General features: G+C 47.3%; 2 protein-coding genes across 4 annotated transcripts; one reads left to right on the forward strand and one right to left on the reverse strand.

The window, feature by feature from the left end:
• The first annotated feature begins 319 nt into the window (after positions 1-319).
• RHOF (ras homolog family member F, filopodia associated) lies at positions 320-11,821 on the forward strand. Of its 2 annotated transcripts, XM_080628888.1 has the most exons (6): positions 320-985; positions 1,097-1,184; positions 7,655-7,764; positions 8,492-8,626; positions 10,743-10,955; positions 11,296-11,821. In XM_080628888.1, the coding sequence occupies exons 1-5, from the start codon at positions 821-823 to the stop codon at positions 10,905-10,907; spliced, it is 663 nt and encodes a 220-aa protein (XP_080485014.1). In that variant the 5' UTR covers positions 320-820; the 3' UTR covers positions 10,908-10,955; positions 11,296-11,821. The 2 variants fall into 2 exon arrangements, with proteins under 2 accessions (XP_080485014.1, XP_080485013.1); XM_080628887.1 differs by having other exon boundaries at positions 10,743-11,821.
• Positions 11,822-13,967: 2,146 nt separating this feature from the next.
• TMEM120B (transmembrane protein 120B) lies at positions 13,968-25,513 on the reverse strand (the record flags this gene model as incomplete). Of its 2 annotated transcripts, none has more annotated exons than XM_080628699.1 (12): positions 13,968-14,081; positions 15,025-15,093; positions 15,267-15,328; positions 15,875-15,967; positions 16,220-16,281; positions 17,209-17,274; positions 17,937-18,026; positions 19,099-19,194; positions 19,756-19,815; positions 20,550-20,666; positions 21,648-21,766; positions 25,445-25,513. In XM_080628699.1, 12 exons carry the CDS (start codon positions 25,511-25,513, stop codon positions 13,968-13,970), a joined length of 1,017 nt encoding a protein of 338 aa, XP_080484825.1. The 2 variants fall into 2 exon arrangements, with proteins under 2 accessions (XP_080484825.1, XP_080484824.1); XM_080628698.1 differs by having other exon boundaries at positions 15,267-15,331.
• Between the last annotated feature and the right edge of the window lie 891 nt (positions 25,514-26,404).

Here is a 26,404-nt window from a genome sequence, read left to right on the forward strand (position 1 = left end):
GGCTGCTGTGAGCCCCGGCCTCCCATGGTGAGAACACCAGGCCTGTGCCTGGGCCACCACATCTGCAATTAAAATGCAAAATGCCCGTTTATTTTCATGCCCGCTCACCTTGGTCTGGGTGAATAAGCAATGAGCAGAGCTGTTGGGTCCCACGCGAGCAATAAAGGCTGTAGAAAACAAGCAGCAGGTCATTTCCAGTGCCAGCAACAAGATGGGTTTCAGGGGGTACCTCAGGGAGTCTCTGCCTGCTCCCACCATAGCTGGCACTGCACCCCTCAGCATCAGGACTGGGATCTACCACTGCAGAGGCTGAGGCTGGACTGGAGACATTCCCTGGTGTAAAACAACGTGGTGCCTGAGGTCCGAAAGGGCTCCATGGAGGAATAAAGGAGGATAGAGGTTTGGTGCCACAGTTGCTATCTGGGGACGAGCACCCAAGTGTGGGCAACATGGCGGGTGGTGGGGAGCACAGAGAAGACATGGCCCAGCAGCCACGGTGTGTGGAGACCTCAGAGGCCCAGCAGGAGGATGGCGTGAGCAGCCCCCGAGGCTCTGAAGGGAGAAGGTCTAAAGGGTGCTGAGGGGCTCCTATGGTGCCCACCGGGACTGCCCCGCCTCAGCGCCAAGGCGTAGGGCGGCACCCGGAGAGCTGAGGCCTTCGGGCCCCGGGGTTACGCGGGCTGAAGCAGCGGCGCGGCCCCGGGCGGGGCCCTGAGGCGCCGGCGCCCGGGGCACGACCAATCCCCAGCGGGGCGCGGGCGGTGCCTGCCCGCCCCGGGGCGCTGAGGGGGGGAGCCGCGTCCCGGCCCCGCTCCGCTCCATGGAGGCAGCCAACGGGGCCGTGCCCGCGGGCGCGGCGGGGAGCTCCCTCGGCAGCGCGGCCGCCCCGTCGGGCGGGAAGGAGGTGAAGGTGGTGATCGTGGGGGACGGCGGCTGCGGGAAGACTTCGCTGCTGATGGTGTACGCCAAGGGCGCCTTCCCTGAGGTGAGCGGGCAGCCCCGCCGCCGGGCCCGGGCCGGACGGGGGGCGAGGGGCTGGGGACCGGCCGGAGCGAGTGCTTGTCCCTGGGTAGAGCGGCTTCTCCTCCCTTTGCAGCAATACGCGCCGTCCGTCTTCGAGAAGTACACTACCAGCGTTACGGTGGGCAAGAAGGAGGTCACCCTAAACTTGTACGACACGGCAGGTAAGCGGGTTTCACATCGCGCTTTCCATTTCCCCCATCCCAGCAGGATCAGGAGGCAGTTTCTGGGAAGGGGCTGTGCTAGGGTATTGGCCTGGGACTGAGCCCAAACCCAACCCTTCAGCTAAATAAGCAGAAACCACTTTTACCGGTGTAAAGCGCTGCTCCTGTGAACGCGCCCCTGTTTGTGTTCCAGCAGCTTTTGTAGTGTCAGCTTAAACCAGGCTGGTAGGCGAAGGCTGTAAAGCTGAACGTGTTCTCAACTTGCTTTTCTACAGGCATACTTTTAGCATAATATCACAGTTCAACCTGCTAGAGAGTAAAGTACAAACCAAACAACAACCGTTACCTGATGCATGCGTAAATGTGCCTCCCAGAAAAAAGGGGTTGCTTGTCTAAAGGCAGCTCTAGCCAGGGACTCATTCATTAATGTAACAACCCTGTTTATTAAGAAAAATCAAATAGCAGCCATATCTGAAGGCATTAAACCCCAGCTCCCAGCTGCAAAGCATAATACAATCAACCAGGAAAGTATTTTAATCTTCTGCCACATGTGATCAAACAGGGAAGGAGGAAAAAGGCTGGTTTGTGTTCAAAAGGCCACAGCAGTAAAAGTCATTTGAAACTGGTGCTTAATTCAGTTGGGTTCATGTCAGAAAGTTGTGAAATGGTTTGTGTTCAACTTCAGTCAAAGTTGCTATCCAGCTGCCCTCCTAAATGAACCCTAGAATTGACATGTGCTCCCTTTCACTGGAGTGTAAGTCATCTGTTTCAGTTCAACGCTGTGGAGTTGTTACAGATTTACACCAAGACAAATACAAACCGAGTGCAGTCCACTTCTAGTAGTAGTAAAGCACACTCACCTTCTTGCATGTTGTACATATCTGTATAGAACAGTTTTGAATCTAAAAGTGAATTTTATTGCTAATCTTTCCAGCGGTAGAGTAAGATCCTAAGCACCCATTTTGATAATGCATCTTCTTGTGTGAATGTTGCTGTTCTCGTGTCCAGTGATTTGGATAATGTAGCTTCTACTGAATGGCAAGGCTTTTGTGCTGAAAAAGAGAAGGGCTGAAATCTACCGTGAGCAATCAGAGAGGGATTTCCTTAACCCAGCATGTTGGCACAAAGGACTTGCCACAGTGACGTTGTTGAGTTCTTATGTTTGCTCTCTGTCAGTGTGGAATTTTTCCCTGTCACGCAGTTCTTGACACTTGGCCGCCTCTCATTTTGACATTTGCCTTTGGAGTCCCTTCCAGGCTCCAAGGAACATGGGCTGGATCCAGAAGTGGTGGTAGGTCAGGCAGGTTCAGTGTTGCAGCATTGACCTCTTGCAAGCCCAACGTAAGAGCCCAGCGCCTTGCGTCAGGCAGAGTTTAGCCCTGCGCAAGACCTAACTGCTTTCCCTCCCTCATCTGGAAACCCTGAAACCAACATGTTTCACCACCCAGAAGAGTGTCATTGCCACCAGGTGACAAGTTGCTAGAGGCTGCTAACACTTGTCTCCTCCCTTCCTGTCAAGTTCCTTTTGCTTTGCATGAGACACATCAAGATTATCAGGTGCAAAGAAAGGGAGGACGTTGCCACCTTGGTTGAGGCATTTGCCTGGGAGGAGGAAAGGCTTGGATTTTGTTTCTGTTTCAAAGTTAAGAGCTTCCATTTCTTGCTGTGCTTGATAAAGGCAAAGGCATTGAAAGGCAAATTAAATGACGTAGCTTTATGTTACAGATCTGTTATACTCTGTAATTCAAGCAGCTTTTCATCTGCTTTCTGAAGCTGTCAGACTAGAAGAAGATCTTGAGCACACATTTTAATCCCATCCTGGTTTTAATAACACAAAACTGATGCTGAGAGTTCCTTAGGGATTAGACTAGGACCAAGAGTTGTGTCCTGCCCTCCAAGTTCAAGTAGTGCAGTAAGAGAAGAGCAAGGAGAGCTTCCAGTTCAGGAGACAAGAGCTCCTATCCCTCTGGCACATGGATGCAGCATGGGAGATGGAGTTTTGGAGTCAGTGTTCCACTACCTTGTCTTGCTTCTGTCGTATCATGCACCAACAGCTCATTAAATTCCTCTTTCAGCTGGGGGATAATGCTCTGGGGTGGGTGCAAAGCACAAAATGCAGGTTAAAGAGGAGTCTAAACATACGACTTACTACAGGAAGTACTGTGGTTTAACAGCGCAGCATATCACCCATATTTTGTGAATCATCTTCTGACTTACTGAGCTGTTTGAGTTGGTCTTGCTCTTTAAAACACGCTTGTGTTTTGCTCCTCAGTCTGAAGGGTTCCAAATCATTCATTGAAATGGGATCAAAAGGATGTGAAATCATTTCTGAGGGGAAAGGCTTCAGCAAAGTGCCATGTAGCAGTGTAGAGGAAAGGGCAGAGCTGTTCTTCTATAAAGTCACTGCATCTTCATGAAGCACCCACTGCAGAAGGGACTTTGATATTTTTAGGATCTTGCTAGGAGCAACACCAAATAGAGTTGCATGCACTTCAGCATCAGGAGGAAGTAAAGGACAGGTGAAGTGAATAGGTTAGTCTAAAATACACTAGAGTAACAACAAATGAAGTTAATAAGTTAGTCTAAAATATACTGGCATAACATTCTTTGGTGAGACTTTTGTACTATGCTGCTCTGTCTTCCTCATCAGACACCTCTTGCTATTGCAGGAAGTTGGTGGCATACATATGCAATGCATAAAGGGCTTTGTAACATCACTTGTCTCATCTGCAAGCAGGCTTTGCAGCTGCTTATTCAGTTAAAAGTTTCCATTTCTTGCTGTGCTCAATAGAGGCAAAGTCATTGAAAGGCAAATTAACTACTAAGGGAGATGCTTTAGCTGCAGTTCAGTCACAAGGTTCAATTTCTGACAGTGTTCAGCACAGGACTTACTCAGACCAAAGAAAAGAGCTCAGCTGGGGAGGAAGCAATGCCTCATCATTGTGGGTGCTAACTCTGACTGGCACGAAGCACACTCCAGTGAGGTTTTTCAGATCTGTAATGACAGATGCACAGCACTCTGAGGCCTTACAAGACATTCTAGAAGCCAGTATATGCAAGAATAACTTTCCTTAACTTTGAGAGTGTACCTGAAGAAGACAACCCCAACTTCTTAACTGAAGTGTGTGCTCCACCCCTCAAATACACTCTTCTGCTGGTTTTATTCTTGCCAAAAATGACTGTTTCCCATTTCTTTTTTGAACTGAGTAGTGAAAAATACATAGCTGGCAAGCTTATAACCATGGTGTTCCCATGGAGCCTGCAGAATAACAATCTAAAGCAAATTGGGTGCATTTCTGTGTGCCTCTGAGGCCTCAACATTGCACGGTTTCATGTCAATCCTAAACCATGAGTGTGGAGTGTTACAGACAACACATGGCCATATGTAGGAAGTGGTCAGCTGTACGGGTCAGGGTGGCAGGATATTACATTCTTCCTTACCCCCTGGCAGTTGATGGCAATGCACAGCACTCTTGCAAATACTGGTAGGTTCCTAGGCTTGCAAGTCTTGACTCTACCATTTACCCTCTCCTGTCAGTGGGTGCTGAGCTCCCTTGTGGATTGAGCAACACACAGCCTGGCACTTCTTTGGTAGTAAATTGCTGAAGGGGTAAGGAAGAGCAGACAGAGGCGAACATGAGATGCACGTGAGATGGAGACTTGTGGTTTCACTTCTTCTCCCATTCAACTTCAACCACCTCCTGAGCTCCCACCCACTGCAGGGCCCGACTGCATTTATGTGGGTTGTGCAGCATGCACAGAGCCATGCAGGAGTGTGATCTCTGCAAAGAACTAACCAATTGTAGATTAATTCAGCTGGATGGGGTTTTTTTCTTTGAAAGAAAACACCAAACAGGGTCTCTGATGCTACAATGAATTAAGGAAAGCAAAGGAGAGCGACAGCTATGCTCACACGTAGGGATGTATTTAACCAGTTCTTCCACAGCATGCTTTTTGTTAATTGGGGAAAGAAAGCAGCTACCTGTGCTTGAGGAAGCACACTTGGGGGCTTTGCACACACAGTCAGTTACTGCTTAGATTCAGCCCTGTTCCTTCATTGTAAAACTCTTCCAGCAGAAGACCTAAATCTGTGCCAAATTAGCTCTGACCACAGACCGAGCAGCTTTACAGAGAAAAAGTCTCCCGGGCCCTTTCTTGCATTTCATCAGCAGCACTTAAGGGCAGGGGGTGAAAGGGATTGTTTTCAGTGAGAGGGATGTCAATGGTTAGACTCAGCTTGATCTGGGTCCTGTTACATCCTCAGCAGCTGAAGAACTGCATCTGAGCTCTTAAAATAGCTTTCTCTCCTTCCAAGTGAGCACCACAATCATCCGTCCATAATACAAGTTAAGCAATTACCACCTAACCTTCCCCCTGTGGTCTCTGCACTCTACCTTGTTCTGTGCTCTGTATTTGAAATTCCAAATGTACATGGAGCTGCATTTTGCACACCAGCATTTCCTGATGCATGTATCTTCTCAGTTTGCTTAGAAAGAAGATAACTGCACAGCTGGTTTGAACATGAAGGTGCAGTTCACTGGGGCATAGTTACAGTTTTTGGCTTGCAATACAGTATATGTGTGTCACATCATTGAAGACACCTCTTCTGTTAATCCTATCCAGAGTACTAACATAGCTGTATGTTCTGATTCCAAGCAAACAAACATGTTTCTTCCAAGGGGACAGTCCTGTCTGCCTCACAAATGGCCAGCAATAACTTGGAGGTCCTTGTGATTTTACAAGGTACATTGGTAGAAGCTGAGGGGCATGAACTTGAACAGGGAAAATCATACAGAATACATAGCACTAGAGGAATTCGGTGGCACCTGATGTGTTCAATGCATTTAAAGGATTATCAGCAACAAAATGGTAAATCAGTTGCAAACAAGTAGGAGAATTGAGGAGAATAAGAAGGGCTGAGCAGTACAGTCTTTGCTCTGAGTGTTTCTACAACATGGATAATATTGTCAATTGTCTATTATTTCTGGATTAAACCTTGAGGGATCAGTCCTTCTTTGTTCTGCACCTTGCCTACAGAACACATTGCTCTTGCGGAAGCTCAAATATGGAGTAGTCCAAACCTAAGACTCCTGTTTTACAAACACCTCAAGCAAACTGAGTAATGGCTTGCTCAGTAGGGATTGCCTTGTAATAACCTGTACCTCAATCCATCATTTAAATGAAGGAGGGGATCAAAGTATTGTAGAATTATTGGCTTTCCGATATCTGCAGTCCTTCAGTTTGCAGCTGGAGACAAGCATGTTGACCAAAGTAATGGGTTTGTGACTGGGGACTGAGGTGCCAGGGCAGCAATAATTGATATAAAGTTGGGGGCATGCTGAAATTTTCAGCATCCCTTCATTTGAAATACCAGTACAAAGATTTGAGACGTGTAACTTCCCTGTAGGGCAGTTTCTAGGCTGCCTGTTCACTGTGATGATTGAGGGAGGGAATAGCATTCCCAGTTCTGTTTTGGATATCTGGTGCATCACAGAGACGTACCTGCTTGCAGGGGCAGCATTCAGATGGCAAATAGATCTACAGACTGCTTAAGTTACGGTGTCTTCCTGAAGTCTCTGAAGAAAACTCAAATGTAAAAGACTGGGTTTTTTCCTGAGCTGGCAACTTTATCTGGTAATTATTTCTTTCTTAATCTCTCAGAGCAAGATACCTTCAGATCTCAGTGTGGTGCTTACTGCTAAGTCATCTGTACAGCAAGGGGAAGAGCATGGGTCTGAAGCAAATTAGCTTCCTCAATGGATCATGTGCTAGAATAGCCCTAATCAGACAAATCCTCTCCTTTTCCAGAATCCAGAGCATCCCTAAGCTCTGCTGTGTAGTCCTGGCTTCACAGACCAGTTAAGCCTGGCTCCTGTTGCAGCATGTTGAGCAGCAGTGCTGCTGAAGGCAGAGCATGCTGAGAGCTGCTTCCTCACAGCTCACTGGGCTGGGAAAAGCAAGTTTGCCACTGAGGGTTTTACTCCAGCCTTTGTGTCTAGCAAACACGGTGTTTCTTCTCCTCACAGCATCACGTGTACAAATAATATATTAGGGAGGACAAAGCCACTGCCAAATTGCAAATGTTTTAATCGATAACTGTCAAATTCCTCTTTCTGATCCTGCTTGTGAGCAGCCACTTGGCACTCAGCGGTTGGAACTGCTTCGAAGTACTTAGCAGGCTTTCTGTTCTAACTTGCCAATGACATGCTTTATTTTCTAAAGCATCACTTTTGTCAGTGAAGAGGAATCTCCTGCGTGTCACAGAATCGATAGGGTTGGAAGGGACCTCTGGAGATCAGCTAGGCCAACCCCCTGCTGAGGGAAGGTGTTTTACAAGAATGGAAAACCTGCGGTCTCTGCAATTACAGTCCCGTTGTTCTTGATCTCAAGTGTGTATCTTTACCTATTCCCATCATATGGCTGGTTAAGGACTGAGATTTTTTCTATCCCAAACATTCTCTGTGTTCCAGGGCAGGAGGACTATGATCGGCTACGACCACTTTCCTACCAGAACACCAACGTCGTGTTGATTTGCTACGATGTCATGAACCCCACCAGCTATGATAACGTGGCAGCCAAGGCAAGAGGCTTTTGTAATTGCTTCAGCCTTTTAAATGAATTGCATAGGCCTGATACAGGACAAGATGTCAGATTGAAACAGCCCGTGCTTTTAGTGTCCCATACCCTGGGCGTGTGGATGCACTCACCACACACTGAGCTGCAGGTCACAGAGCTCGCATCTGGGGCTCACCTCTCCACAGCTCAGAACTGGGATTCTGCAGTACACCACCAAGATCAACCACCAGTGGTGAAATCACAGCTTTACCTGTCCTATCTGTATTGATGTCACACAACCAGCATTGCACACAAGCAGTTTAGATTCCATCCCATGCATGCTTAGCTACAGCACAGAGATGTAAGCAACCCCTTGTCTGCACTAGGATTTCTGTAATGCCCCAAAGTAGAAGTTAGTGCCCCTGTACATGACACCAGCAAAACAAAGCAAGACTTGGCCCAAATTCTGCTCTTAAACACAACTAATAGGAGCTCTTCTGAACTTGAACAGATGTTAAATAAGCACTTTGGTATAGTGATAGATGCCACCTATATTTTATAAAGCAACTGACTTTGGGTAGGACATTTACATGTTTGTATAATGTAAATAGCATGTGTTGGGCCCCTACCACTAGCTGAAAAGCTTCCAAAATGCTGAAATTGCAACATACAATAAATGTCCCTTGGCTTTATTATTTTGATTTGAAGCAAGAAAGAAGACAGATGTAAAGTTTGTGTCTTTCTACCATCAGTGGTACCCTGAAGTGAATCACTTCTGCCGCGGTGTCCCACTCGTGCTGATCGGCTGCAAGACAGACCTTCGCAAAGACAAGGAACTGCTGCGCAAGCTCAGGGCTTCCAAGCAGGAACCCATTACTTACAACCAGGTAAGTACAAGTGCGCTTAAAATGGTGTCCTCTTTGCAAGAGATAAAGCACACTTACACTTCAATAGCATCGCTCCTCACAAGTACAATCCCAGGTACTCCAGAATGAGGTGTTCCCAGCATCCAGATAAAGGAATTATTGACAGCGCTAAGAGGGGTTTCCAGAAGTTGTTTCTGGAAGTGGCCAAATCACCACTCACTTTTAGTACCAAAGTTAAGAGAAGTTGAAGAGTGTTTTGCATATCTTGGGGTGTCTGAAAGGACACTACTGGCTACTCCTTCTATGCTCTTTACTTCTCCTTCTTGTTTCCTTTCACAGCTGGGTTATTACTGCTACAGATTTTTAAGCTTTGACGAGTTTGTTGGACTCCCTTCATGATTTTGATGAGCATACATTGCTCCTATGACTAGAACTTTGATCAGGATTGTGATAAAGACTGGAGATGCCAGGATACAGGCTACAGAATTAAAAACACCTCTGGAAAAAACAGTTTTGCAAACCCTATTTAAAAATAAATCCTTTCAAGGACAGCAGCAACAACATCTGCAAGGCTTCTCTAGTGTAAGAGGCTTCTCTTTCAAGTGATCCTAAAAATATCTACGTATTATCAAATGTTTTCCATTTAAGTATTCTGAAGCACTGTTACGTCACTGACATGGCTGTCCTAGGTACAGGGGAAACAGTGATGGAACAGCTTGTTCCATGTCACATGGGCCCTTTCAGCTCATCTCCTACCTTGTTTAAACAACAAAGCTATCTTCTCCTCTCATCTCAGAGCAAGAACAGCAGCTTCCAGACTGCTGGAGACGCAAGTCCAGGGAACAAGGTTAAGTACAACAAGACCTTGAATGAATCGCTGCTTTTTCTAAGCAGCATGAAAAGAAACTGCAATTGCATCACCACTAAAGCACACAGGGATGTTCAGCTTGTCTTCCTTGCGCTCAAGATGAGATGCCCATCTTGTTGCTTTGTGAACAGCTGCTCCCTCATCTGTGTTATTAATTCACATCACCCTCACCTGTGAGGTTGAGGACAAGCAACAGACACTTTAGGCAAGTCTGCTGGGGCCTCATGCGATTAAATCCCAGGGCCCACATGATGTATGAACTTTATCTCCTATGTGAACCCTCCCACTTGGTTTTTCTCCCCTTAAATATACACTACCTCAGTCTTTTACAGCTGGTGGCATCTCGAGTCATGCAAAGTGATGCTTCCAGTGCCAGGCCCAGAGGAGCTGAACAGTATCTGCCAGCACTGCAGCTTGCAAACCACTGGAAGGAGACAAACTTCAATATGATGAAGAAAAACTCCCCTATGGAACGCTGAGTGCTCAAGTGACCCCACCCCCAGGGCTTATAATGAATAAATACAGAGTTTGTGAGCTGTGGGTTGTGGTCCTGAAATTCCCACTCTAAGGCTCATAAGCATTCAAAAGTGGGGGCCAACTGCAATGACAAAAGGATCACAAGCAAAGTAAGAAGTCACTGTCTTATGTCTGTGGTGATTTCACACTCCAGGATTGCATGCGTTTCAGATTTTGGCCTGTTCCCATTGCATGCACTGGGGTGAGGTTGAGAAATGCTATGAAGACATCCATTTATGTATACGAGGATTTTGGCTGAGCCCTTGTGATGCTCCAAAGCCAAAGCTGGGATTCTTGCATGTGCACCAGCAAAGAAGGCAAGACATTGGTCTAGATTCAGCTCTTGCATGTGACACTCATTACTAAAGCTGACATCACGTAACAGTTAAGGTCAGGCCTGAAGAAACATTGCTGTGCAGACATCTTATCCTCGTGAGTATCCACCTCAGCATTTCTGTTAAACAAATGTAACACAGAATGTTTTTACACTATCAGCAGCCTCTATCTTAGTCTCTAATGCACTGAACTGTTAGGCCAGGCTCTGGATCAACATAGAGGGGGAAAAATGGTTTATTTAACAGTGCCTCAGTTTATTACCAATGCCACTTACACACTAATATTGTACTTAGAGGCAGCTTCTTTCTTCCCGAGCTCATGGTATGATGTACAAAATAACTCCCTTTCTTTCCCATCTCAGATTCCTTCTCTCATACACTGGCTTTACATCTTCCCTTACCTTTTTGTGCTCTGCAGGGGGAAGCCGCCTGTCAGCAGATTCATGCTGAAATTTACCTGGAGTGCTCGGCCAAGTGTCGGGAAAACATCGAGAATGTTTTTAAAGAAGCCACCACCATTGCACTGAACGCCCTGAAAAAAGCCAAGAGGCAAAAGAACAAGCGAGTGTGCTCGGTGTTGTGATCCGGACTGTAAGAGAGCACTGACTGCATCACAGCCAAGCCATTCAGGGTTAGAAACAGTCTGAGGTTAAAGGCTGGGGTTTTAATCGCACGTTTTTGTTTCTAGAACAATTTTTATACTCAATTTTAATTATTTTTACTAGTTTTGCACTTTTGTGGCACTGCTCTCACCAACTTTTCAAAGCTCTTAATCCGGTTTAACTGATGCAGCGTGCCTTTGTCCACCTGGCTTTTGCTCCTGACTGCAGCCAGCCACCGGTCAGGTTTTGGACTCGCTATTTAAATTACAATGAAAAGCAACTGCTAGTGTGTGAGTTAATCAGGGGGTGTTTTTAACTCTGCAGAATAATTGTGCCACATTATAGCTACAATTTCCTGTCTTTTTCAAGCAGAAAAGCCACATCTTTTAGAAGAAGTGATGCTGGAGCAGCTCTGATGATAAAGAAATGATGTTGTGTCTTAACTTCTTGATGGAGCATCCACTACTCACTTGTGCTGCTGGATCAGCTTTGCAGAGCTGCACCCTTAGAGATCTCCTTGCAAGTCCTGCTGCCACAATGGAAAGTGGCATTTACCAGTGGAGATACATTGGTTGCTTCCAGTTCAGAATATCATGGAAAATAATTTACAGTTAGAATTGGTCCAAGCAGCTATTTTATAATGTAAAGTTAGTTTTACAATAAACTTACATAGCTTATTTTATACATCACAGATGGAAATACTGGTGCATTCTAGGGGAAATACTTAACTCATGTTTGTTACCTGGTGAAATCTTCTCTCTTGCTGTAAATTAAACTTTTCCCTTTTGTGATGAAGGTGGCAGCTCTCTGTTTAAGGAGGAGGGATGCTCCCACTGCACAACCTCGTATATGTACCTCAAACCTTCTGGTTCTTTTGCACATCCCATGCAGTGAGATCTCAGGATTTCAGGAGCAATCACTGTTTTGTAACCACCATAAACCAAACCTGTGAGGGGAAAGGAGGTTTCTGCAGTACAGGTGTTGCTGAAAGATAAGGTAAACTATATCACATCCGAAGGGAAAATGCATAGGATTCATGGAAAGGTGATGAGATAGAACTTTTGGCAAAAGGTTGTAAGTGGTGCATGCCAGGAGTCTACTATTAAACATTACGCATACAGCCTGGTAACTATATATCAGAACTCATGTTGTTTTATCCTCTGCTGGGTACATGACCAGCTGGTGAAAAACTGGTTTGGAGTGAGGCATCATTAGTATTTTACATGCAGGATAAAGAGGTCTTGATCCTTGAAATCTTACTCTTTGTTTTTATGCCCCCTCTCCTTCCCCAATGTCTTTTATCAATTAATTCATTGAATTAACGAATCCCTATTAGCTTAAAATGGAAAATTAAAAACTAAGAAGTTTGCAGACATCTTTGATTATAGAAAAATCGTGAAGAGTTGTACAGTACAGCCACAAGAAGAGAACTGTCAGTAAAAGACAAAGAACCACTCCTCACCTTACCCAGTTCGAAACTGAAACACGAACATGCAGGAAGCGAACGTCTTTACCCTCAGCTCCACCGTGAGAAGCTTTCTTGCTCTTTTAATCCAAGTTTCTCATGCTGCAGAACTCGTTACTCACCATGAGCAGAGCTGCCCATCCCTGCAGGTCCACTGCTCCGATCCAGCAGGTTCCAGCATCGCTCTCAAAATAAAGCAATTTACGGTTCATAAATGGAGAGTTCAAAGGATGAAACAAACCCCAGGCTCACAGGGTATGCAGAGGTCAGAAGGTAACATAGTAAGATACAGCCCAGCTAGCGTGACAGTTGTTCAAAATATGCAAATTGCATTTCATTATTTCATGTCAATATTGTTCGTGCCCACAGGACAGTGACACTGTAAGTTTGCTGCCTCGCAGCAACAGAACTGATAAAACCAGTTAAAGCCTGTGGTGTGGACGTGTTTCTTCAGGAGCACACTTGCTGGGAGGGCATCATTCTGGGATCACACTCTGCCAAAGCATGGGCCCGGTTTGGCCTTTGTGCTAGCTCAAAGGCAGGGTTTACTGTTGGGAAGAACATTGCCTAAAGCAGCTCACAATACTGAGCTGGCCTTAGGAGGTACAGATGTTGCAGCACCCAAAATGAGCTGATTTGGATGAGTAAGTTCAAGCAGCACAAGGAGCTCAGAAGGATGCCAGTACTTAATGTACTGGCAGTACTTAATGCCATCCTCCTGAATGAGTCCTTACATTCTCTTAATTACTGGTACAAGTGCAGCATCTAAAGGCAGTATTTAGTACTTCTGCTGAGCCTGTCCCCCACCTTTCCAGAACACTGTCTGAAAAACCAACCCAAAGGGCAAAGTGTGTTATTAAAAAGGGGCTGAAGCGGCTGTATATTGAATGGTTTATTTTAGGTCTTTTCCAGGCCTGGCCAGCTGACCTGGTCTCCCTGGAAGAAGGCTAGCAGACTTCCCTGCCATTTAAAAACTGCTTTTGCTTGCTTGGTTTTGTTTCCAAAAGAGGATTTCTCTTCTTAAATAGCTTCTGAAGAGTGTATATATAGCAGCAATATGGTACAAAGATGGGCTTCTTTTTCACAGTACACACAGGTTGTTATTGCCACTGAGAATACACCTTCAACAGATGCCTTTAAAAACAGCATTTGATCTGTGTCACTGACCAACCTGGAGCATTCATAATCCTTTGCAAATCCAGTACCCAGAATTTAAATAATAAAGCAGGAAAAAGTGTTAAATAGCATTCCAGAACTGGAATTACAGTAGATCCCACATTCTCCCAATGCTGGCACTTCGCTGGGCAGGTGCATGCTGCTCTATATACAGAAATAAAACCCCAAAAGCAAACATGGTTTGTATTAAATAGACATAAATAGCAGGACTGCAGACTGGAGAGCCATGCTTGTGGTAATACTGAGTCCGTGCTGGCAGAGTCCACATCCTTCACCAAACACAGGGACAGTGAGTCCTTCCGAGCCTGTCCATTGTGTAGCTGGGGTTTAGCAGGATCCATCCCAAACCCAGCGCCTGCCACGGGCAGCGGGATAGCAGCCAGCACCCAGGGAGGGGAGTTCACAGCTTCTTCATTTTGTCTTTGTTCTTCTGGAGTTTCGTGTGCACGACTTTGAGGGTAGTGAGGAAGTTCCCGAGGAAGAGCAGCAGAAACGTGAAAGCCAACACAGAAACCTGGGAGAGAAAAGGGGGGGAAAACCACCCAAGGTGAGAGCTGAAGGTACTGCTTTGGCCACATTAAATGAGTTCTGATGGGGCTTTGGTTGGCAAGTCCAGGCATATCCATTAGCATGGAGATCCAAGGAGAGAAGATCATAGTTCAATATATATCCACACATCCAGCTGTGTGGGTTAACAGTATGATCATTTAAGTAGCATTTACTACTTTCAATATTATAAGATGGATTATATTTAACACTCCCAGACTCTACCAGACAGTAAAACCAAATCATTAAGTTAAATTTAATGGATTAACATTATGTCCATGGAACAGCAGTGACACAGGCGTGGGGAACAATATGTTTCTGTGGGAAGGTGTGCTCCTCCTGATCAAGGTGAGCACACAAGTTACTGCAAGATCCAAACAAAGTAAAGACCATCAGATTATGTGCACCACTGCACATGTGATGCAATCCAACCCAGATTTACAGGAGCAATTGCACAGCTGGAAAGACATGTTTGATAGGTGACAGCAACTGAAAACAAGTGGAAGGATCCCTAAAAGTGGGGCAGTGATGGGGATAATATGTTTTTAAGTGATTCATTGCCATCATTTTTTTGTCATCATATTCCTGTATATATGACCCATGGTTCAGCCATAAAGGACCACCAGCAACTCAGCAACCATTGCTACTAGATGCCCATACATCAACAATGTGATATTTACCCACATGTGTTTTCTGCCCCTACACACTCTACCTTTCAGTCTGTGCAGTCACCCATGGGTGGGGGCAAGCTTCCCTACAGTAACTCACATTTGAGTTCCCTTACGTAGGCTCTGTCCCACATCATCCCGAGATGTTTCGATGGAGTCAGATGTCCAAATATCCTTAAGGATGTGGTTATACACCCCCTCTCCCCTTGCTCTGTGCTATTTCTGAGCAGAACCAACACGCACCTGCCATTCTTTGCACTCCTTATGCCTCGACAATCCAAAAAGTGTGATTGCATTATAGAGCTGCCAGAACTACAAAGGAGAGAAAGAAAGAAAAGCCATTTCATTACTAGGAAAACCAAACCAACCAACCAAACCCTTAGAAACATTTCTTAAGGGCGCACGTGATCCAAAGCACTTTTTTATGGTGCTGCAGCCACCCAGGCCCTGCATCACAGAAGGAGAAACGGGATTGCCCAACTTACATGCCCAAAGAACAGGAAGGGAAGGAGAAACGTCAGCCCCCGCCACATCCAGGACTGAAATCCTTCTGGAAAAGGTTGACAGAAAAGGCAGAGAGTGAGCAAGTAACAGCCAGGAGCACAGCTGCAGCCTTCCCACCCAGACCACCCCATAAGGGCTATTCCTGTCCTGCTCTGCAATAACCTACCAATTCAAAACATACAGTTGAAGGTGTGGTAATGGGAGGATGAAGCTGTGGCTGCCTCATCCCTGGCAGTGCTCAAGGCCAAGTTGGACAGGGCTTGCAGCAAGCTGCTCTAGTGGAAGGTGTCCCTGCCCATGGCAGGGGTTGGATCTGGATAAGCTTTAAGCTCCCTTCCAATTCAAACTAATCTGTGATTCTGCCACCAAAACCTTCATCTTAACCCTCTGAAGAGCTGACAGAGATCAGAGCCTTCTGCTCCCAACTCACAGGACCCAAGGAGGGGGATAAAAGCCTCACTCCCCTTCCTGCCTTAGGACATTTGGCAAGGCAGGGGGGTGGCAGCTCTCTCAGGAGGCCACACCTCCCTATCACTGCATTCAAAACCTGTGCAAATCATTACAAAGAAAGTACTGCCGAAAACCTCACCCACTGTGAGGTCCAAGTGGTTTCTCTCCCCCAAAGCACGGAGCCGATAAAGGCAGCCCCTTTGGTAATAATACTGTAGGAACTGAACACAACCTGGAGAAGGAAAGAAAAAACATCACTGCATTGGCTAGCTATTGGAAGCACAATAAAGGTATCAAATCATTTTCATAATGTTTAATCCAAGAGCATTTAAATTAGTGTTTATCCTTGCACACTGCATATTTATTATCTTTATATTCTCACAGTTTAATGCTCCAGTATTTACCAAGCAGAAGTGTTTTCTTCTAAGCACATAAGACACGAAGCTCTTTTAGCCCATGAATTAGCAAGGGAAGAGATACTCACTCTGAAATATTGAAAATGCTAAAAATTGACTGCGAAACATCTGATACATGAGTCCATCTGGCCTGAAAGCAAAATACAAAGGAGGTCTATTTGATCAAAAGCAGATGATGCAGTGCCCTTCCCCTTCACCACCACGCCAGATCCCATTAGCAAATGAAGCAAGCAGCTGATACCCAGCCTGTTCCACCCCATCGGGAGCCCAGAGAGGATGCTACAGCCTCATACTCCAACTCTGGTGTGTAGGAAATGCTCGCATTGATTGGGTTTCCCCTCTCCAACATGTATAAATGCTGCCCCCTCTTATTCATTTGCCTATCACAGCTTTCTCTAGGCAGCAAAGCCGTTCAGCAGCACTTGCATGGTTGTGCTCCTTATCCCAAAGGTAGCTGAGGACAGAGGACAAAGGACCTTCTGCTCCTGCCACTACATCATCCCCTCACACATTCAGGAACAGAAACATTTGTTGTTTCAAAACAACCTTTAATTATTAACTAATCAGTTCATGCCAAAGTCGACACAGGTTGCACAGGGGCCTGTCCTGCTGTACTACTGCACTGTTTGACCAACACCACCACCCCTTGGAAGGTAACTTGCATGTTTGGCTTTATATTCTGTTTGTCATCTGGGTTCAGGGAAGGCACCAAACAGATGCATTTTGTGGTGTCCTCCCTCTAAAGTAAAGTGATGATTGTTTGCTCAGTTACAGAGACAGAAATCAAGAGACTTGCAGAGATCGGCCCACCATCAGCACAATTATGGCTGAGGGTTTGGGTTGGTTTCTGTCTTTTTTAGCTCAGCAATGTAAATACAAAATTGAAGTGTTGTATTTATCACTGAAAACATCTGTAACATCAGACATACACTAAGTCTGAAGCTTCACCATGATCCTATGGCCACAGCTTTGTGGTCATGCTGGATTTAAATACTCAGATGATGCAAACACCATGAAGCAGTCTTGAAGCACCTCGAGCAGGCGAGAGCAGACTCACCATGTCAACATTACTCCAGACAGGAACGTGGAAACGTAGTGATGAGAGACCCACCAGCCTTTGATCCTGAACAGACGAAATGTGGCAGTTAGACCAGAAACATGGATTTGAGCACTGTTAAGTCTGGCTTTACATTTACAGACAGAAAGTGATTCTGACTTGGGAGGGGGGAATGTCAGGAAACAAAACAGATGGCACAACTCAAGCAAAAGGACTGTGGAACACTGCCCTGGCAGTATGGCTTAATTTGGGGCATGAATCCATCACTGCTGGAGGGAGGCTCAGGACCAGAACACATCCTGCGTGCTCCCACAAGCTCTCCAGCACAGCAAGCAGCAGCAGCCCCTGCAGCATGAGGTACCACAGTGACTAATGATGTGCAACCCACACAGCCTTTTTTCTTTCCAAGCCAGTAAGTGACATTTTCAAGTCCTTCCTATGAGGTGGTTGCTTCTTTCAGACACGAATGCTGCAGAAAGGCCAGAAAATTATAGTGAAGTACAGGGTGGTAGTGAGGCAGAACCTTCTCCTTCTCCCCCAGACCTCAGGTGGTCACATCTGCTTTGGGAAGCAACCAGGAAGGGGAATGGAGACAAGAGACCCTGCAGAGAGGTATCAGCATGTTGGATTTGCTGGGCTTCAGTGCTAAGCTGAATCCTCTTTTGTTGCTTGTTTTTCTTTTAAAGGACACTTCATGCTTTAAATAGTGCCCGCAGGTGGCACAGTACCTTGATCCATTGCTAATGAGAATGCTTTCCCGTATCGTCAGCGTGCAGTAGTACCACACTAACAGAAAGTTGAACACTTCATCTGTCACCCTGTTAAACAGAAAACACACACGGTAAAAGAGATGCTGTTAATTATAAGGACACGTTCAAAGAAAACCCCTATTTTTCCTCCCTCCCCTTGGACAAATGAAACCTGCCCAAGTGAGGCCACAGGCACAAAATCCCAGTCCTGAACATCTCTAACCCCCACACAGAACTGCACACATCAGCAGTACCCCAGGCTCTGAGCCCTTTCCTCTGGGAAGTGCCTCGTGATACAGCACTGCAGATCTTTAGCTGATAAGCAGGTATGCAGAGATGACATTAATTCCTTCTGAAGGAGAGAAAGCACCATGAAAGCAGCAGATGATCCAATTTAGAGAGGCATTTCCAGGCTAATTTAATGAGGAGATTCCGTGAGATCTATATAAATCCAATCAACTAAAAGAGCAGAAGTGCACTACACTCTAGGGAGGGAAAAACCTCAACAAACCAACTTGATTTTGCCATTTGCAAACCCTTCCAGCCAAAGGGGTTCGGGGCAGCACCTGTATAAGGCAGCATCCTTCCCTGGTACAACCTTCCATTCACCCAGACCCACAGAGACCTCAGTGGAAGAGCCCAGCTCCAACACCTTCTGTTTTTTAAGCCAAACTGAATAGTGGAAGCTTGTTTGTGCTCATTTTATCACAACCTAGAGGTAACATTTCAGGTGTGACCATTTCATGCAAATCTTGTTGCCTTTGCAACCCCAGAGCTGCAGCATGGCGCCAGCCCCTACCTCAGACAATGCATGAGCTCATTCCCAAGCACAGTGTGATGCCAGAAAAACAACAGATCAGGGCACATGATCATGGAATAGTTTGGGTCGGAGGGGACCTTGATGTTGGGCTTCTCTTAGTTATGAGAGACTCCAAGAAAAGTTAAACAAGGGAAAGCAAGTAGGTAAAATACAGCTCCTGCCACTGCTGAAGAGGTACAGAAGCTGTTAGGATGTCCAACTGCTCAAAGCCTAATCACTGCCAGAGCCTGTCTCGCCACCTTATCTTAACAGAAGATAAGTTAGTTCAAACCCAGCACACTTCTATGCAAAATACTTGATTAGAAGCAGTTTGCAGCTTACCTGTAGTGGAGAATAAACCTGCAGGTGATGGCCCCGAGTAACAAGATTATGGTCAGATAAAGTTTGAACTTCTCATACTCATCTTTGTAGGCAAACCTGGAAGGGAAGAGAAGGACTCAAAAGGGTGTTTTATCGAACATGGCTTCACTGCTTTCAAACCAAATACAAACCCACACGCCAAGTCCAGAGACAGGCAGTGCCTGAAACCCTTAGAAAACCAGCAGACAGCAGTGAAAGGCAGCACTCTGCCTGCAGGGTCCACTATGCTGCAAGACAACAGCTTAAGTGCATCCGAGCTGGTTTCTGGGGTTTAGATTTAAAAAGAAGACTTTTAAATTTAAGATTATTTTTTTTTCCCCCAAAAAATATTAAACCCCATAAATCTCAATTTCTGGGGCATCATACGCCTGGAAGTCAATGCCATTTTCATTGCAACCCCTGCCTTATACAATTGAGGCAATAGGATGGGCTGGGCTTAAAGCAAGTGATTGTCCATTGGAGTCATACGAAGCATTAGCTTGGCCCATGTCATGGTCCAACTTGCCCACTTTCAACATTTGATCTATCAGACCCATTCCCTTCTCTGGACTTGAGTCCACACCTGCACAGCTGGCCCCAGAGAAACCCAAATCCACACATGCAGAAACACTCACTCACTTTGCTTGGTTACTCAGGAGAGTTACATTCACATTTCCCAGGACCAGATTTAAGTACAAGCTGGAAGACAGAAAACAAAAGCAGACCCAAGTCATTCCTTTGATTTCAACACTACAGGATGACCTAGATTGGAGCAGATGAGACCAGTGTCTCTGTAGGGTTTTAATTAAGGCAAACTGGAAAAATACCCAATAGAACAGGATTTAAACAGGAAAGATTGGTCAGCATCTCCAAGAAATTACAGAAAAGGTTTATTTTCCTGGTCCCTTTACTGCGCTACAGCCTAAGGGCAGGATTTGTAGTGTGCACTGTCCAAAACAAGTAATAACAGGGAGAAATGGGAAGAAAAGACTCCAACAGAAACATCCGAAGGGCTGCAGCATCAAACAGCCCTTGACAACAGAAAGAAACCTGTCCTGGCAACGCCACCCGAAGCAAAGTATGGATACTAGAGTGGCTGAAAACACTATTTAAACATCACAGAGAGAAAAGTCCTTGTGCTGATTTGGTCTTTTAAAAACGAGCACAGGACAACATCAGTGTGGAACAGTGAATTGCAGCATCTCCCCTAAATGCAGGGTCACTTTTATCTGAACAAGAAAACCTGCACTGCCTACGCACAGTACATTTACATACACTTCCAGCTAATGAGCTGTGCACAAGTGACACAGCAGCTCAGCAAGAGATTTATGACTAATCCAGTTTTACATGTATTTCTTCAACACGCACATTATCCTTTGGGAACACCACCGCTGTGATAAGCAGCATGCGTGCCTCCCCGGCAAAGCACGTACCCGTTCTTCTTTGGCAAGTAGGCTTCCATGTCGAAGAAGGCATTCTGCCTCTCCTTGATCTGGCCGCTGATCTCCTGAATGAGAGCAAACTCTTCAGGACTCGCTCTGGCCTTGCACCTGCAAGAACACAGAAACAGGATATTCCTGGTCATGTTTTCACTTCCTTTTTTGTTTAGAGGAAAATAACATTGTCTTAAACCCCACGCTGTTACAGAACAAACCATGTGAGTTGATGCCATTGTGCACTTTGCTGCTGTGTTTCTGCAGCACCACTTGTCTTCATGGCTTTATTTCACTGCCTGGTTTATGTTGTTGGAGGTTATTTCAACCAGCTGGTTTATAAATCAGCTTCTCTCTTCATCTCAGCTCAGTGACAGGATCCTGTCCTTCTTCCCTAGCAGAACACTTGGGGAATATCGTGCTTTCCTGCAGGGACTCCTTCCACTTTGGGAACTTTGTGTGTGGTTTCAGGCACTGCCATCGCAGAGGCTGCAGCTCTTCAGGCACGAAACATTTCAGGATGTAGCAAACACAGCTGATGATTTACTGACAAACTGGGGTTTTACCAATTAATGGAAAACAGAGAGCAGTGCACAGCAGCGCTGGCAACCCCTGGTGTTGGAGGTGGTGGATTCAGAGCTGCACACAAGGAATTTAGCCTGTGTGCAGGCTGCGAGCAGCCAGAGACAGGTCCCTCCTGTAAATCCACCAGCAGCAAGTTACACCTTCAGATTCAGGGATTGATGCTGCTCTTCCTGCATAGCTTACGGAGCAAAGCTTTGCTCACCTAGCAAGACAAGTGGACCAAAATCTGTACAGTCCTGCAGCGTACGGCACATACTGCAAGGATGCAAATCCACACAGGTTTTGATCCTTTGATCCTCAAAGATCATCTTTATTTACAGGACTCCATCCCTCATGGGGTTATGAACATTGACCTGGCTGTGATAGATGGAGGTGAATCAAGAACAATATGGAGCAAAATCAGCACTGCAACACAGATTGTGTGTTAAAATGCTAAAAATCCAAACATTCCAGCCTTTTGGGAAGGGGAAACATCCCATCCCTGCCTCCTCCATCCTCCAGGTCTCCCGTTACCGTTGCAGGCTGTGCTTCAGATCTCTTAGTGTCTTCTTCTGCCGGTGTATGGAGCTGCTGCAGGCTGCCTGCAAGCCAGTGACTTCTTCCAGTTTCTGTCTGTAAACTTTGTGTGTTTCCTGCAGGAGAAGAGGAGACAATTGGTAGGAAGAGCCCTCCTAGGTTACACACTGCAGTTGGTCCTTGCCTCTGAAGGAAGCAAGGAAAACCCTTTGTTTCTGGCAGTCAATACACACCCCTGCAAAGAAGCAAAGAGGGGGTGATGCCAACCAGCCCAAATCCAACACAGCTGAAATGGACACTAGTGAAAGTCCTGCAAAAGGAAGAGCATCCTCTCTACACTCATCTCATTTTGTCTTCTCAATGAACTGTTCCACTTGGCAGCTCCTCATTCCCATCCCACCCTGTAACAAAACCCCTAATCTTCCATTTAATCCCAATCTGTCCCCATCAAATGGGTGGCTAAATCACAGTGCAGGAACTGATTTCACATTCAGATCAAATCTGAGGGGAAAAAAAAGAAGATGAGGACCCAGAGCAGAAAAGAAAATCACACAAATCCACGCCTGGGGGTTTAGGCACTCCCTGGCCACCGCTGACATCTCCACCCAAGGCATGTTCAAGCAACCAACTGTCCCATCTTCTGCTTAAGAGCTTAACCCATCCCCTCCCGGTGGCATTAGATGCTCCTTGAGAAGAACTTCTTGATCTCAGCTCGCTGATCCTCTGAAGCCCCCAGCCAGTGTTTGACTGGGCATAACAAGGATGTGCTGGCCAACTGCAAGCCCACCAAAAGGTGCCTGTGCTCTCATACCCCTCCCCTCTGCTTGGGAATAAGCATATTCTGCTTTTCCACCTTTTACAATGATTTCAGTGCTTTCCCAAGTGCAGGGAAACCTCAGGAAAGGAGGACCAGGCACCAAGGAATGTCCTCTGGGCAACTTGTAAGATCTAAAATACAAGAGTTTACAGAGTTGGTGCCAAGAGAAGCTGTGGGTTAAATAGATATTTGCACTTGCTGCTTTATCTACCAGCACATCAAGGACCAGAGAAAATTACCACTGGTTTTCCCAGCGCATAAATATGGTGGTAAAACCAAAAAACCAAATCTTTGCTCTCCTCCTCATTAGGACCAGGCTGGTAACTGCTCATTATTCACAAGAGCAATGCAAAACAAGCTCTGGTATCCAATTAAAAACCCTAGTAACCAAACTAACCACGTCCAGACACTGCAGCTCCAATCAGTTTAGGACTGGCTTGGCTTTGCCTAACACAGGCAGGACTTCGGGGCTCCATGGATTGCACAGTAACTCATTCTGCTTCTCTAGATGTCACGCAACAGAGTCTTTTAAAAAACTGGTTCAAAGGGTGTGAGAAGCTCCTTTTGCCAAAAGAGTGTTCAAGTATTTATTGGAAGCACAAACAGGCAAGTTGAGGGCTGGTAAATTCTACTGCTCGCCAAAAACATCAGGATAATCACTTCAAAATGACACCAGTATTTAGAACATAACATTTGCTAGTAGAGCAGTTATTTATCCATCAAGAGAGGCAACTACTTAGAAAGGGGACTTTCTACTGGCAGCACGGGAGCTCAGCACTGCCTTTACATTAACACATAACCCACAGTCAAACACCTGCTCCAGGGGTCGGGTTCAGCTCCAACTCCCCCTCCACACAGGAAACAATATGCATGGTAAAACAAAGGAGCCATGCACCAAGGAGAGGAGTTATCTCTGCCCTGAGTTCAATTGCTCCCAGCAAAGACGTGGGGGTTGTCTCCACACCTGAATTACAAGATTTACAACACCAGGACCGTGACTGCCCCAAGGGGATGCTCAGTGCAGCAGCATCAGCCCCTCTGAAGCCCTTCAAGTCAAAGCTCCCCCAAATACAAGTGTACCCCCAGTTCACCCAGCACATTTGGGGCAGAAGCTACAACCAGAGTCCAAGGTGCTCCTCTGCAGAAGAACACAGGCCATGACCCAGAATTTACATTGCAACTGTAAAACGAAACCGGGTACGAGTGCAATGAAACTGAGATTGTTTTGCCCCATGGGGTCAGGGCTGCTCTCAACACAAAAATCTGCCCACCATCAATTTGTTTCCCTCCTAGCATTGAACAAGGGACCCTTTTAATGGGAGTGACCAAAGTCCCTTGGAAAACACCATGGAGCTCTTTGGGCAGCTCCTGCACAGACCCAGACCAGCATTTCCAGCTGAAGACGAAAGCCAGGTCAGCCAAATACAGTGCTGAAGGGGGGTGATACAGGCATGGAGGGGGTAAAGCTGCTGCTAGGAAAACCAGGATCCTCAAGAGCAAGAGATGCTGTGAGTGCATCCAAAAAGCCATGTGCAAGGGCAAGCATGAGCAGACAGCCACATCGAAGTTCTTTCTTACTCAAGAGTTGAGTTTTCTATGCCAACACATCGTGGGTTGACTTGAATCCAGCTCAGAAGCACAGAGCTGTCCTCCAAAAGCACATTTAAGCACCACCAGCATCTCACAGAGCTGGAGATGACAACACTGCGTTCAGACACAAAGCCCACTTTTGCACCCTGAAGCTCTCAGATCATGGATGTTATTCCAGCTTTTCACCTCTACAGCACTAACTGCTCGGCAGCGACACCTCCAGCAGCTACCACCACACAGAAAGCACTTCTATTTTCCTTCTACTGATGGGGAAACTGAGGCAGGGGTTAAATCACCAACGTTTTGCTGTGGTTTAGGTCGGACCTTAGCAAACTGCTCGGCCAGAAGGCCAGTGAGCACACACAGCAAACAAGTGATCAACAAAATCACACCAGCTGGCGCTCCCCCCCCAACGCCCAACCACCACCTTTCCTTCTGCTAACAAGCCCACAACCTGAACTGACTGTAATGAAGACAACGAGCTAAATCTGGAAATCACACTTCTTTTTTTCCTGTGGTGCACGTTCTGTTTAACAGCCTAAAAGAGGCAAAAACAGCCCCGGGGAGCCTCAACAGCCGGTGCTTTAAAACTGCCTTGAAGATGTAAAGCACGTGTGTAGGTGCAGCGTTGACGACATACAGGAAAGGGAAGGCTTCTGGAGGTAAAAGCATTTTGCAAGAACAGCTCTCAGCCCCTGCTCTTTAGTCTTTCTGTCCCTCAATGCACTTTTACAAGATGGAAAACATCATCTGCATCCTTCATATCCCACCACAGGAAATTAAAGTCCGGTCAGGAGATGTTCACAGCACTGGTGCTACTTGCGCTGCTCTTTATGCAGTGTTATGGGTGCACAAAAAGACCGGGTCCCCCTTTTCCATCCTTGCTCCAGCAGCAAGAACCATAGCACCGTGTCCCCTCGGTGCCTCATCAGAGGAACCCGGGTCACGGCCATGGTTTGGTCTGTGATGTCCCAGGCACACACAGCACCTACCCGGGAGCCCCGGGCACAGCGTGTTTTTGAGGTGCCGCACAAGAATGCGCATCCCATGCACAGCTCTGCTTAGTGCAGGCACTCGGGCCTGGGCAAAGGCGCCGTACACGCGTGCCCCTGCGGAGCGCAGCCCACCCGGGCGGGGGTTGAGCCTTCCCGCACCCCTGCGAGCTGCTTTCCGAGACAGAGGAACCCCGCTCTACAGAGGCTCCCTCCCAGCCTGCAGCAGAGAAGAGCGCGGGGGAGAACCTCACGCCGCTAAAGCGATGCAAAAGCAAAGCCGAGGAGGGCGACACGGGACAGGGCGGCGCGGAAGATGCAGCAGACGCGAAGCCGTCCGAAGACACCGCGATAGCCCGCACGGCCCCGGAGCCCCGCCGCCCGCCAGAGCTCACCTGCAGCTGCTGGAACTCCTCGCCCAGCTCCCGCCACTCCCGGCAGCACCGCTCCAGCTGCACCCTCATGGCGCTGACTCGGACCCGCAGCAGCGCAACCGGCAACGGCGGCGGAGTGAGCCCGCACCGGGGCCGCGGGGAGGGCCACGTGCGCCCATGACGTCATGGCGCGGGGCTGGGCGCGGCGCCGCGGTGGCGCTCGGCAGCCCGCCCTACCCGCCCCGCCCCGTCTCCCGCCCACCCGGCCGCCCGCGGGCACCGTGCTCGTCCGTGATGGCTCCCCTCAGTCATGGCTCCCCTCAGCAAGCGGTCACCGAGGAGCACGTTCCCTTCAGTCACATTCCCTTCAGTCACGCGCCCCTCGGCCACCGCTCCCCTCGGCCATTGCTCTTCTCGGCTACCATCCCCTCAGCCATCGCTCCCCTCAGCCATCACTCCCCTCAGCCATCACTCCCCTCAGCCATCGCTCCCCTCGGCCATCTCTCCCCTCAGCCATCGCTCCCCTCGGCCATCTCTCCCCTCAGCCATCTCTCCCCTCGGCCATCACTCCCCTCAGCCATCTCTCCCCTCGGCCATCACTCCCCTCAGCCATCTCTCCCCTCAGCCATCTCTCCCCTCAGCCATCACTCCCCTCAGCCATCTCTCCCCTCAGCCATCGCTCCCCTCAGCCATCTCTCCCCTCGGCCATCGCTCCCCTCGGCCATCTCTCCCCTCAGCCATCTCTCCCCTCAGCCATCGCTCCCCTCAGCCATCTCTCCCCTCAGCCATTGCTCCCCTGAGCCATCGCTCCCCTCGGCCATCTCTCCCTTGAGCCACGCTCCCCTCAGCCATCGCTCCCTCGGCCATTGCTCCCCTCGACCATCATTCCCCTCAGCCATCTCTCCCCTCGGCCATTGCTCCCCTCGACCATCATTCCCCTCAGCCATCTCTCCCCTCAGCCATCTCTCCCCTCAGCCATCT

The sequence above is a fragment of the Psittacula echo genome (assembly GCF_963264785.1).
Source record: "Psittacula echo genome assembly, chromosome: 13".
Taxonomy (NCBI): Eukaryota; Metazoa; Chordata; class Aves; order Psittaciformes; family Psittacidae; genus Psittacula; species Psittacula echo.

Coding starts and splice junctions, on each gene's coding strand:
- RHOF (XM_080628887.1), top strand. CDS start 821: ATGGAGGCAGCCAACGGGGCCGTGCCCGCGGGCGCGGCGGGGAGCTCC. Junction 986..1,096: donor CCAAGGGCGCCTTCCCTGAG/GTGAGCGGGCAG, acceptor CTCCCTTTGCAG/CAATACGCGCCGTCCGTCTT. Junction 7,765..8,491: donor ATGATAACGTGGCAGCCAAG/GCAAGAGGCTTT, acceptor TTCTACCATCAG/TGGTACCCTGAAGTGAATCA.